This window comes from Acanthaster planci, linkage group LG14, assembly GCF_054643075.1.
Source record: "Acanthaster planci isolate LZ-2023a linkage group LG14, COTS_SCS, whole genome shotgun sequence".
Classification (NCBI taxonomy): domain Eukaryota; kingdom Metazoa; phylum Echinodermata; class Asteroidea; order Valvatida; family Acanthasteridae; genus Acanthaster; species Acanthaster planci.
In genome coordinates, this window is record NC_141790.1 from 5,273,572 (window position 1) to 5,287,449 (window position 13,878).

Here is a 13,878-nt window from a genome sequence, read left to right on the forward strand (position 1 = left end):
TTCATCTGGAAACAACTGTCTTTGTTGCCTATTTATACATGTATGTACACTTTTTTCCTTTCAGACAGAACCACTTTAACCGGCAAGACGATTGATGCTTACTTAGAGAAGAAAATTGAATTGCAAGATAATGCAATTCACCTATTGTTCTCAGCAAATCGATGGGAACTAGTGTAAGTTACATGTACTTCTGCTTCTTTGTTTAGAACATACCGGTAGTGGTAATTAGTTTGTACTGGCCAACCACACTCTAAATGTAAGCAGCAGTGTAACCCGTAGTTCACATTTCAAAATAGCAGGAAACAAATTTTGTATTAATTTGATTCCTTTGAAAAAACTCTCAACTTCACACAAGTCAGGATTCACATGTATATACAAAAGAGATTTTGTTTTATTGGAGGGAATAAACAAGTCAATCAATACAAAAAATATGAAGTGAATGCAGAAAACACCAATTCAGATGGCCATAAATTAAGATGTGAGATAAACATGCATAGAAAGCACAAGATTCTGTTAAATTAGAATACAATCTGAACTCAAGAAAAAAATTGGCGCCAAAGTTCTAAATGTAGGGATGAATCGCGACAAGCCGTTCCAAGGTAGGAAAACAGGAGTCCATCATGTTGAGTAGCCAGTTGATAAAAGTGAAGAGCAAATGTTCAGCAGAAGAAATGTAACACAAAGGAATACATGTACATGTACTTGCAGATCTTGCAAGATCGATGCCGGTGATTAATGCCACGGATGCCTTGGTGTACTGATAATGTACAATGTACCTGCAAGTCACAATAGCTCGGTGGCTGGGATGCCTGGGGACAGCTCTTCAGGTGGACTGCAGATACTCCCCTTTAGACACTCTTTCATAACATGCAGTTCAGTAACTAAAATAGAGTACATGTATAGTGGTCCATGCCACATTACTAATCTGAATGCATATATACGAAGTCAGGATAACGCAACCGACTTTCATAATCATCAAAAAAGCATTACAAAAACATCAGTCCAAACTGTAGGGCTGTCTATCACACACCATGGATATGATGGGTGATAAGTCCTGACTTAATTTCACTTAAACATACATATACATGTACCGGTACACGCATACATACAAAAATCTGCAAATATTTCTCAACGCAGTAAAGGGCACAACTTATTCCCAGCCTCTACTAAGTTATGTCTAAGTGATTGGAAAGTACACAATCTCAAATATCTCATTAAACACAAGCAAAGCTTTCCGAGGAAGCATCTCTTTTTGATCTAGTCTCAGAACATTACTGACAAGTGGAAATTACGAGATACCTAACCTTCAACATCATAAATTTGCTTGGGCTTCTCAAAATATCCCAAAGTCCAGACTTCATTAAAATCAATTGGTACACTTCTTTTCACAATTTACAACATGTGTCACAGTGAAAAATGCAATGACTAAACCCCAGACAAGACACACAATAGAATGAACACATGAATATTCCTTTAGCTCCGCGTTCAGAATGCACAAATTTAGTTTAGGTCATTAAATATCAATGTCAACTGGACAGCCCATGATTGGGAATGGCTGATTCAAAGACCTGTGTGTACCAGAGAGGCTGGCCAAACCGTGATCGGAACGGCATGTTCATTAATGGTTGGTCATTATGCTATGATCTGAATTTGGAACTCCTGACATAAATAATTGGGTGGTTCAGTGATGATAGTAGGCCCATGCGACTCGTCAAATGTATGTGCCCTCAACTACACAGTGGATGGAGTACCTGCCAGGCCCCACAGAGCATGCAGCACAGCGCTGCGCCAGGTGTGCTCAAAATGCACTCACGATCGCCAGTTCAGAGCAGCCACACGCTGGCAATGCACCTTGCCCATGTAAAGTTTGTACACACCAAGCTTGGCTAGTCAGTTCGCACACACTACACAACTAGACAGCGTGAATGACCACTACCTTGTCTCTTTTCTCCGTAGTCTGATGGTATGGACTAGTTGAGTCTTGTTGGCCAAGTGCCAGTGGATTACAGCCAGGACTAGTCCGATATCCAGATATGATTGCACAGAGCGTGGCGCAAACATGATCCTTCTTGCTGGAAGATATTTTTATTCACAAGCGGGGCCATGTTACTGTGCTTTAAGCTTTGGGATTCTTGCATTTTCAAGATTTCTGCAGAAATTGTAAACACAGGTTTCACAGCTGCATTGTGCAAAGTTTTCAATGGTCATAAGTTGCTGATATTTTAAAACTGCTCCCATGTTTCTTAAGTACATGTATCTAGGGCACAAAATGTTTACCGGTATTTACATGTACATGTATATAATATACAATAGTGAAATGCCCTGATGCAGTTTTTCTCTTTTCTTTTATAAATAGTAAGGACACTTTAACATTCTTGAACATAACTTTAACAAGACGTCTTTCAGTGTTCAACATTTTGAGCACTTGCAAGATACAGTTGTTAAAAGTCATCATTTGTCCAATTCTGTTGATAGGAAATAAATATTTTTTGAAGAATTGTGTGAAATTGATGTTTGCATTATTTGTCTTCCCGTCTTTGAAATCAACCTCTCTTAGTTTGTGTATTTTGATGGCCCTAACAGTCCCATATCCTCTGGTGTTAAGATGATTTTACATCGTCACGGTTGCAAAGCCGTACACCCAATTGCAGAAAATTCTCCCGGCAATCAAACCCTTTACAAGAAAACTGAAGTGCGCCCTCACTTGATGCAGTTCCATGTTTTGTTTTACCTGACTGATAATTTCCCTACATTCGATCATATTTTTGCCAGGGCTGAGGCAAGAAAGTACACAGTGATTGAATTAAGCATTAGCATTTGAAATAACTATTCATGGTTTGTTGCCCATTTTTCTATTTTTCTTCAAAGTAGGCAAGGGAAACATTGTGTTTGTCTCTGAGATCCCAATCAAGGTCATCTTATTCTAAACAGATATTAAAGGGACGTTGATTTTTGGTCTTGCGTACAAATGAAACTGAACTGTCTAATAACACGTTTGTGAAGTCCTTTGTCAGTAGCCGAATACACGTATCTCCTGAACAACAAATGCACATATTCCATCAGGATGAAATTTTGCAGATAATTGGAAAAGCGAAATGTTAAAGCCGAAGGTTGACCTCGTTATGATCTCATGATCATCAGGTGACAATTCACGTGACATTAATACATGTATATGTATTGCATTCTTTGACATGCTATATCTTCTGAAATACATGTCTGATCAGGTTGAAACTTTAAGATACATGTACATATACATGTATCTAGATGTAGATGTGTGATAGATGAAAATTGACCACACAAGATGTCGTCATTAGTTGAAAAGTCACATATGACATTAAAGATGCATCCTTTGCAGCCCTATATTTTGAAAAGTAAACATTCCAGCGGGCTGAAGGTGAAATTTTGCAGATACTGTACATGTATCTTCAAGGAATGTGTAATAGATGGAAATTGACCTCATGGGATAATGACGTCATCAAATTACAAGTCATGTGACATTAAATATACATCATTTCAATCTCTGTATCTCTTGAAGTACATGTCTCAGCCAGTTGAAACTTTGTAGATATCTGTAACGGGGTGTGTGATAGACAAAACTGGACCTCGTGGGTTGATGACCTCATCAGATGACAAGTCATGTGACATTGAATATGCGTCATTGAAAGCTCTATATCTCTTGAAGTACATGCCCCAGCCGGTTGAAACTTTGTAGATATCTGTTAGGGGGTGTGATAGACGAAAATTGACCTCATGGGATGATGACGTCATCAGTTGACAAGTCACATGACATTAAAAGTGCATTCTTTAAAGCCCTCTCCAAAAGTACATATCCCGGCAGATTGAAACTTGCAGATACGCAATCACGACAAACAAAAGGAACAGCTCTGTGATTGTCCACAAATACATCTCATTTTACACTGTTTCGAGTGAGACATTGGTTTGTTAGTGAAATGTTTTTTCAAAATGTCCTCTCCTGAACATGGTTTTGCTTCTAGAATGGAAAGAAATGAAATGTACATGATGTAACTCATTATCCGTCAACACAACACTACACACTCTAGTAACCTAATGGGTAGTTCCACGGTGTCGAACATACATTCTGGACACTTCAACAGTGTGTGCTATTATACTTATAATCCTGAAGCAGAATATGATTTTGATAAAAGACATCAGCTAGTTGGTACATTCATTTAATAAGCAAATTCCTCACCCAGAATTATTATCCTTGTAGAAGCTGACTCATAACACCATGGTGTTGGACGTACTCGGAGAAAGTTAAATTTTTGAGTTTCCATTTTTGTATCGCAAACTCTGTGAAATGCTGGGACCTGAAGTAGTTTTCCTGTGTTTAGTTTTAGCAGACCCTTGTTAATAAACTTCAGGGCAAGACACATTTTCATCTTGTTGTGACTTGCAGATAAAGTATTTATTATATTGGTGTCAGACGTACATGCACATTTTTTGGTGTCGGACGTACACGTCCAAACTGACTTTTCAGAATAGAAGGTAATCAGTTCAAACCCAAGCTTGTCTCATTTTTCTACCTTCATGAAGGCTCTTGTAAACTTTCCAAACCAAAAGAAAATGCCAAGCCATACAAAAATCATCAAAAGCAACTAGAAAGGAATTGGATGATGGGGCATTTAATGAAACAGTATGAAGGAAAATATTGTCTAGAAGTATTTATGCAAATTTTGCTCACTTAAACAAGTCATGTACTGTCAAACATTTAAACTGAAATAAGTTTTCTACAGTTGACAGTCCTTTAGATAAATAAATTAAATTAAAAGACAATTGCATACATGTACCGGTAAGATCTTTTGGTTTTAGAACATGAAATTAAACATTTTTGTATGCAAATGCTGCGTGTGTACTAAGCTGCAATTTTAAAGATTTCCAGTTCACACTTCACAGGTTCTAGTACACATGTAAAATCCAAAAAGAAGCTGAATGAGTAGATGTACATGTACATGTATATACCCTTCAAGTTGATTGCAAAATCAAAGGAATGGGCTAGCAATTAGGCTGAGAGATTATCCTTTTTACTGAAATTTAAGACTAATGGCATAATGCTTTTAAAACTAGTCTTACATTGTATGTTTCATGATAGATACTGTACATGTATATGCCATGGAAAGCATATAAGTGGAACACCCCTTTTAATTCCTCAAGCAACACAAAGTGCAACCAATTGATTTTACATGTACATGTACCTTTAACAAAGGTATAAAAACACATCTTTGTTTAGTCTTTGACAATTCTTCTTTCTTGATGTGTATTACATATACATGTATACAACACCTACATTGTAGAACTTTACTTGTCTTCATCAAAGCTCACACTGACATGACTTACTTCTGAATACATGCAAAGCACATGTTTGTCCACACATGACACACGTGGAATGGTTTTGAGCCCTAATTATGTCCAAATAGTCAAATTTATGCAAATTAGTAAAAAACAAAAGTGAAGCCTATTTGGTACTTTAACAAAAGGTTCCATCATGCAAATGAGGTGGTAGTGGTTTTTGTACAGTGTAAAAGCATTGTATTGCCAGCAATGCATGGTTCTGACAGTGTCGGACGTACACGGTGTCGAACGTGCACATCTGATTCCACAATTTTTGAGTATTTGAACAAATAATTGGGGGAGTTAAGCCGATGTCTAGAAAGAAGGAACTCATTGTGCTTTGTATTAAAAATTTGGCAGTCTTTTGCTAAAGGGTGCACTGAGGGGATAAAAAACTACGTCATTTTGGTGTCGGACGTACATAAGAAAAGTAAGTGTTACGAAATAAGATTTGACATAGAATTTCAAAAGGAGAATGAAAAGTCATCTCTGTCATTGTGTACTTATTGGGGCACTCTTCAAACTGTAACAAAACTGGAACAAAAAAATTATTATCAGGCTAAAAAACAGAAAATCTTTCACAGGGGAAATATTTTCCCCAATTTCTCGGTATTTAAAACCAATTTTTCAGTATCTTATAAAAGCCAAATTCTTGAATGTTGTTAGAAATGAGGTATGTTTCATGAAAGTGTACACCATAAGCTTTAAAATGATATATAATTTGTCACATTTGGACCAGTTTGAAATTTTGGCCCAGAGGTTGATGTTTCCGTGGAACTGCCCTAATATAAAAATGTTGTACTGCAGTGATCACAAGTAAATAAGATATAATTGCTCATGAATATGCCATGCAAATGTTAGTTAAAAACGTCCTTTCCATGGCATTCCATGATTTGCAGAAAGTCTGAAAAATTGTTTTGGGGGCATTAACTGGTAGCTTGGCATAGACTTACATGTACAAGATCAAACAGACACTGTTTGTCACGGCATTGCTGTCATGGCATTGTCGTTAAACTTCATCGTCCTTTCCTGAACATTTAGTACCCAGTTAAGCCTCTGTTGCTTAAATTTGATGAAGTGTATGCTTACATAAATATTGTCTGTAGAGTTTGTGTTTTAAAATTAAAACCAATTAATTGGCCCAAAAATGCTGGTATTTTTTTTTGGGGGGGGGTTCATTTACTTGAGCATTATGTCCACATAACATGAATAATATATGCCATATCAAGTATCCATCTAATTCATACTTAATCAAATATTTATCAGAAATTGGCTGATTTACAGTTTCATACATGTACAGGCAAATTCACAAAATTAATGCATCAGTTTGTCCTAATTTCAGTATGATTTACTGTTTCAGACAAATTTTTGGTTATTAGAGTGTTCAGGAAAGAACACTTTTTTAAACAAGTTTAAAACCATCTACATGTACCTACGCGAGTTTTAAACATAACATTCTGTTCACAGCCATTTCATTGGTTTTACCATAGAGCTGTGTGATTTTATCTATGAAAAATGGAACAATTCAGCTTATCATGCACGGATCATGTGCTGATCACTCTTCTGTTTTAATTTTTTACATTTTAAAGCATCCTTCCAGGATACATGTGTAGCTTTCACCATGTAGATGTATGCATGCACTGTGGACACCAAATGTACAGTACATGTATGAGCCAAAGTGCACTGTTAAACAAGCAACCTTAACATGGCAGAGAAACTACACGTTAAATTTAACTGGGGCCTCAGGAAGAGAAAGAAATGTCTGAAGAAGGAGCTTTGCAGGACAATTGTGTATTTAAACAAACTGAAGGAAGAAAACCCAGTGATGTACAATGTACATGTACATGTATGAAGAACACAAAGCAAAGGAGAGAAAGGCGAAAAGCTATGAAAGTTTATGGCAGAAGTAAACCTGCTGAGGTTCATATTCTTTAAAATGATAAGCGCAAATAATTTGTTCCTGTACAGTTTACATGTACATGTATGTATTCATACGTATGCATTTCTTTGTAGGGGCTACCATAGACCAACATCAGTACTCGTGCCACTGTTTTAAAGTTGTGATTTTACCATCACATGATTAGTAAATCATCCTACTAATAGCCACAATGGCCATAATTACTTCAGTCTACATGTACTTCATTATTACATCTATACATGTACACTGTAAGAGAAGGACAGTATCATTCTACACCTTATTAAATATTGTGTCCATTCCTGAATACATGTACACAGCAGCTAGCTAGAGCATAACAAGTTACAAAATTCTTCTTAAAACCATTATTCTCGAACACATATTTTACTCAAGTGTGTTTTTGGTATTTCAATATCTGAAGTTTGTTGATTTATACGTGCATAGTACAGTGTTCTAGCTAGGACCATTTTAGTGCCGGGTAAATTTTTGGATTATCAAGCGTAGTGAGTGGAACTCTCACAGCCCATACATGTACATGTAGCTGGGTTTTTAGGGGAATACCAGAAGGGATTTCCCCCACGTCATTCTGAAGGCATGTTTACAATAATGCTTTTGCAATCAGCTGCTGATTTGTGAGAAATATATTTCTTAGGTCTTTACTTACTTGTTTAAATTGTAAAATAGTGCAAAACTACAATTTTGTAAGCTTGAAATATGATCAAATTGGTACATTTTTAGCAATATTTCAGTTAATTATTTGGAAAATCTGTGCTGGGCAGCACAGCCAATTTGAACCCAAGAGCTGGGCGGAAATTTACAGTACCAGTTGGTGCCGCCCGGCGGCACCTATCGTGGCTAGAACGCTGGCATAGAATATAAATATGTGGACCATATCACACATGTTTACTACTTTTATTTTGCACTTCATAGCAAAACATGTTCAAGTGTTTATACTGGTCCTGTCTGTCCATCTAATTAGCTTTATGATAAAATTTCTCAAAATATTGCTTTATAAGATCAAACTTGATGGAAGGTAGCATTACGTTAAAATTGTGTCCTTTCCTGAACAAAATGAACCGTTTTCATAGCATCAAGAGAGGCCACCATAACTCTTGAATGCAGTAACCTAGGAAAACAATTCTTTGACTGCTGTTCTCCCATATACATGTATGTACATGTAGCCCCTGGACAAAGGAGAACATACTGAGCAGGATGCATGATTGTCTGAATCAGCAGAAATGACAGGTGGTGTTTTAAGAAAAAAAGAGAGTAAAAAACTTAATTTTCCCAAAATATCAGAAAAAATGCATTGTGTTTTACGGCATAACTTGCATTAGCGTTGAAGACATGACTATTGTGGTGGCTGTCAACCAGTTCAAAGCAACTTCAAATATGTCTGGAATGTGGAAATAGCAGTTTATGATACCTTCAGTTGACAAAGTTTATGAAATGCCAAATGCAAAGTGTCTTGAAATTAAAACAGGAAAAGGTTTAAGCCTTGAAATTAACATTTTCTGTTACCTTTATTCATACACTTACAATAGCCAAACACGGTTTATTGATATAACAAGTTTCATTTCTGACCCCCCGTGAGACTTTTTTGCAACCTTTCCCGTGAAACTGCCCCAAATATCCCACAAGTTTGAAATTGCCAGGACAAACACAGATTCTCCTTTCACCTCAAACTTCATCCGCAGGGGTGATCATCTGACAAAACTGTACTCAAGAGCAGGAATGTCCGTAACGCTGGCTGAGTACTTATTGGACTAGCTGCAGGTTTGCCTGATTGAGAACCCTCAATCTATGGAGGATGCACTCCATCAGGAATGTGCTGAGGAGGTTGTTCATTGCCGTGAGCACTTGATGAAGGTGCTGGTGAAATGACAAAACTATCTGCTGTTGGTGCCTCTTTTAAATCTGTGTCAGGCAGGAAAAAGTTCAGTGGCACTGGGTACGCCATTTGGGTTCTAGATGACTCTTCAGTGCTATCTGGGATTTCCCCACAGGGAGACGAAAGTTGTTTAGAGGATGGGTTTTCCCCAACATCACAAACTTCCTCACAAGAAGGTGGAGGATATTATGGGATTATAAGCATGGTTCACCAACTTGTGGCAGAGGAACAAACTCAGGGGCCTCTGCATTAAAGTGAGGACTGCAGCAGTTGTTTGGGGATGACTACAACCAGCTCATCATCACTGGAATCTGGACTTCCAGACAAATCAGATGGACATTGTGAAACCTTTGCCTTACCTGTGGCTCTCGTTACGGGACAATTTGGTTTGGTGCCTGAATGGTGGGACTCTTTGCCATTAAGATAGTCAGTGGGTAAAAGGATATTTCTGTGCAGGGTTCGGACACACCCATCACTGCTGGTTTGACACGATAGACTGGCATGTCTGGACTAATCCGATCTACAGTTAAGTGAACTGTTGAATCCCATTGATTGGGATCTTGTGCTTTCCTTTCAGACCAAGATTTCTGACTAGAACACGATCTCCAGGTGTCCAGTCATTTCCTTGCACACGTCCATCATGACGTACTTTGTTAGCATGTAAAGCTGACTTAGCTGACTCTTTGGTTGCCAGCTAATATGCCCTCGCCAGTTGTTCTCTTAGGCCCTTGACATATTGGACATGGTCACTATGGGAAAACCCATCTAGGCTCACACCAAGACGCAAATCCACCGGGAGTCTCACCTCTCTGCCAAACATAAGGAAATAAGGCGAGAAAGCTACATGTACATGTATGCTGTCATGCCTAGTGCAATTGTACTGCATGCATGAACCAATGCACCTACGTGCTTACTCCAGTTGGCTTTCTTCTCATTGTCTATTCAGCAAAGTATGGTTGAATCGCTCTGGCTTTGCATCAGCCCACTAATGCAAAGCTTCCAGGCTCTTTTGGATTTTGCTCAATGTTACATACATGTACATGTAACTCTGCCCCTTGCAAATCGTCAGGCTATCAACATACATGTGTTTCTAAACGTGGATATATCTGAATTCTTATATTTATTCAAAGCACTGTTAAGCATGCAGAGAAATATAATCAGAGCTAAAATGGCCCCCTGTGAAACCCCTTCCAAATGCATTATCCAATCAAATAAGTTTGTACATGTATTTGACACATTGCTTCCTACCAGAGATACCTGTTACGTCAACCACCCAGCGCACAATAGGAGACCACCCAGATCAATTAGATTGGCATAAGCGATGTGAGCGATAACATAAAATGCCTTTGAGAAATCAGTTTGTACCAATGTGTTAATGTTGCCTGATTTCTCAGCTGACAACATCAGTTCATCAGTCCTTTCTTGTTCCTATACTGTGTACTACATGTATCAATGTGACGCTGAATTGGATTCAACACAAATCAGGCAATACTGTTTTCAGCAGTTTTAGCCAAAACTACAAGTCAATGAGATTGGCCTCAATTTATCAAGTGAGGGTGGTGTCTGTTACGTGTAGGTACTGGGATTACATTAGCAAGTTTGTACTGACTTGGAACAAACCCCTTGTTCAGTGATATTAATAATTTTGGTAACCGGGTTGCTGAGCTCACATACAAATTCTTTTATCACTCTCTGAGGAATGTTATCCGGCTCTCTTGCCTTGGAAATAGACACTGCCTTCAGTTTCTTATAAGTATCCCAGACTTGGAATTGAGGAGGTGCTTCAGGACTTGGGAACTGAGCCAGTAATTGATTTGACTTGCATGTATTGTTTACTGTACCCTTTAGAAACTGGCAAAAGTTGATTAACTGCATCAGCAACAGCATCATGGTTACCTGATTCAATTCCTGATACTGATATCGGCCTTGTGATCTAATTTCCTCATGCCATTTCCCATTTATAGTTTCCCTCAAACTTGTCTTTGTCTCTGTCAAACCAATTAAAACAAGCCATCAAACTCACTGATGTGCTAATAATATCAAGATAGTGTACCAAAATAAAATGAAATTTATAACTACTGTACATGTATACGAGATGTAGATGTAACGAGGCGTTATTTTTTTCCTTGCATAGGCCATATATGCAAAAACAGCTGAGTCAGGGTAAAACTCTGGTGGTTGACAGATATTCTTACTCTGGTGTTGCATTCACAGCAGCGAAACAAGTAAGTGAAGTTCATTAAACCTTACATTGTTCATCTACAGTATAGGCCTTTTCACACAAACGGCTTGAAACACGCATCTGCAATGTTTGGCACTGAGTATCTCCCAAGGGTCGCCTGCGATTTCATCACAAGCTTCACCATAATGTACATCTAGCATGTTAGCAAACATCCGTTTTGCAGGGTTGACGTTTGCGTCACTGGTACTGCAATATTCTTTGAATGTATGGATTACTGGTGAACTTCCAGCCATGATATACATGTACAGGAATGCTTTCTGTACATGTAAGTTTCCACAAACATTTGTGTAAAAATTCCGCAATGAAAAAACTTTGCCTGTCGACAGCTGCCTTAGCTTTGTGCCTCCTTACAAAAAGTCTTATAGGAATCCAACAGGACTGTACTGAATCCTATAGGAGTCCAAAAGGACATGTGAAGGACTGCAGTAATTTCTATAGGATCTGTTAAAGGAACCAGGAAATGAATTTTTCATATGATAACTTTTAGTGTATCTCTGTACTCTTCTTCCATGTATGAAGACTGTTTGACAACTTTTTTGAGTTACCTGAACTGAACGGAGCACTTTTTCAAACATTAATAATTGAGCAAGCATTTCTGGACAAGTGAGGGCACTTTTCCTTTATTGTAAATCCAGGAAGACATGGTTCAGGTTGCATGTTTTCATGTTCAAATTGTGAACCCCAAATCTGGGAGCATTTCTGTGCAAAGAATTTTTGCTGGATTATTGCCATACACTTACACTGCAATAAATTGCCAAAGAAAATAAAAACTGTCATAGAAGCAGTTAAAAAATCTAGAATTGTTCTGTGCACAAATCAGTGCAACATTGAGATTCAGTGCCTTGGATGACATCATAGTTCTGGTAATGAATATGCAAATAGCATTAGCATAAAAAAACAAAAAAATCAAAATCTACTGCACTCTACCTACCCAAACAGTCACTACATACGCAAATTTCCCATGCGCGCATGGGCATTCACTGAATAAGACTTTATCATCCGAGATGCTCTATGACCTCCCACTATGCACTGCGGTCTCGCCACCATGATCGTCCTTCTTTTCGCAACGCCGTATTGCAACTGATGTGTCATTTAGACATCTTCAAATTTTTCGAGTTTTCTGTTTATGCTACACAGTTCTGTGTTGACTTTATCATCCAGTCATCGTTTCTGAATAAACCTTTACCTTGTGTGATTTCATTTGTGTTGGTAAGAGTGTTATTTCCTTGTTTCTTGGTGCCCTTTTTCTCTTTTTGTTTGTGTGTGCATTCTGCAGGTGTTTACAGAGAGTGCTACGAGGAACGGTCAACCCTACACTCCCCATAGGCCGGGCCGTTTGTGTGGTCCGTTCGTTCTATAAAGCGGCCCGTAATATCCACACAACACTTGCTGCATGAGAGAGCGTGCGTTTTCCATATTGTAGCAGCAATTGCGGGTTATGGCCTAACCGCTTGAGAGAGTGCTTCCTATTTAAAACAGTTTAACGGGGACAAGGCCTAGCCTCATGGGTGCTTCACCCCTATATGTGGCCCTGACGAGGATATAGGCCTTAGCCGCAAGCGGGAGGGGCCCTTACTGGGATCAGTGCCTCCTGCTCAACAGTCATGCTCAGGAGCCAACTGATGCGGCTAGATCGAGCCCACGTGTTCATGCCTGAGCTCTGATCACTGACAGAATGAGGGCAAGGCCAAGCCACACAAGAGAGTGCTCCATTTCCAAAGCGGCTCAGACGAGGACTCCGGCCTTAACCACGACACTCATTTCCATGGTAGTCAGACTCCCATGGGGAATTTTCTGACTTATAATTTCTATTTCTCCGCTCCCAACAGACCGCCTAGTGAACTGAGCCAGCGCTTCCTACGACCGTCGAAGACCCAACGAGTCGACTGACAGAACACCCGTGGCTCACAAAAGCCAGCGGACCAACAGGCTCCTCTTCCCCCGCCACCCACAAGGGCTTCCGGCTGCTGTAGCTCTGCTACACGCAAGGCCGCATCCTTGGTAATGCCGGCCAACCCGACACCTAACCAGCCTCATACCGACGACATCAGGGTGGGCTCCCCGCGCTCCACCGGGTCAGGACCGCCTGATGGTTCTCGCCAAGCAAGAACTTGCTGGGCACCGCGGAACCCACGGGACTACTTTGCCGACGTGGCTTCATTCCTCCGCAACCCATCCGCGGCTCTGGCTTCCGGCTCGGCATTCCCGGTAATTTGGGACCCTTCTCGGCTGGCCCGCCATCCCAAGAAGATGGCGTCCAACTCCCGTCTGCCCTCTGGGGGATCAGCCTTCGACTTTACCTGCTGCATCGACTGCTGAATCTCCCCCTCGTTCCAGACCAGAAAGCAAGTGCTCTTCTTCCCATTCAGCGGTTGCTTCGACGACCAAGAAGAGACGTCATCCTAAACAATGCAAACGCTCCCCCTGAGCTATGGATGACAGTGCTCCAGTCCATCAATGAATCTCTGTCCTCCTTAGTTC

General features: G+C 39.6%; 2 protein-coding genes across 5 annotated transcripts in view; one reads left to right on the forward strand and one right to left on the reverse strand.

Moving 5' to 3' along the window:
* The window catches only part of lipt2 (lipoyl(octanoyl) transferase 2), a 447,804-nt gene that overhangs the window by 45,345 nt on the left and 388,581 nt on the right, over positions 1-13,878 (reverse strand). The window lies entirely within an intron of this gene.
* The window catches only part of dtymk (deoxythymidylate kinase), a 55,254-nt gene that overhangs the window by 13,354 nt on the left and 28,022 nt on the right, over positions 1-13,878 (forward strand). For 2 of the 4 annotated variants that reach the window (XR_002598692.2, XM_022242308.2), the window contains exons 2-3: positions 65-173; positions 11,290-11,380. Coding sequence is in view for 3 of the 4 variants with exons in the window: in XM_022242308.2 (XP_022098000.1) it covers positions 65-173; positions 11,290-11,380 (200 nt within the window). In the remaining variant the exon portion in view is untranslated. The remainder of the gene's footprint in view (positions 1-64; positions 174-11,289; positions 11,381-13,878) is intronic. The other 2 variants (XM_087145444.1, XM_087145443.1) reach the window with 2 other exon arrangements.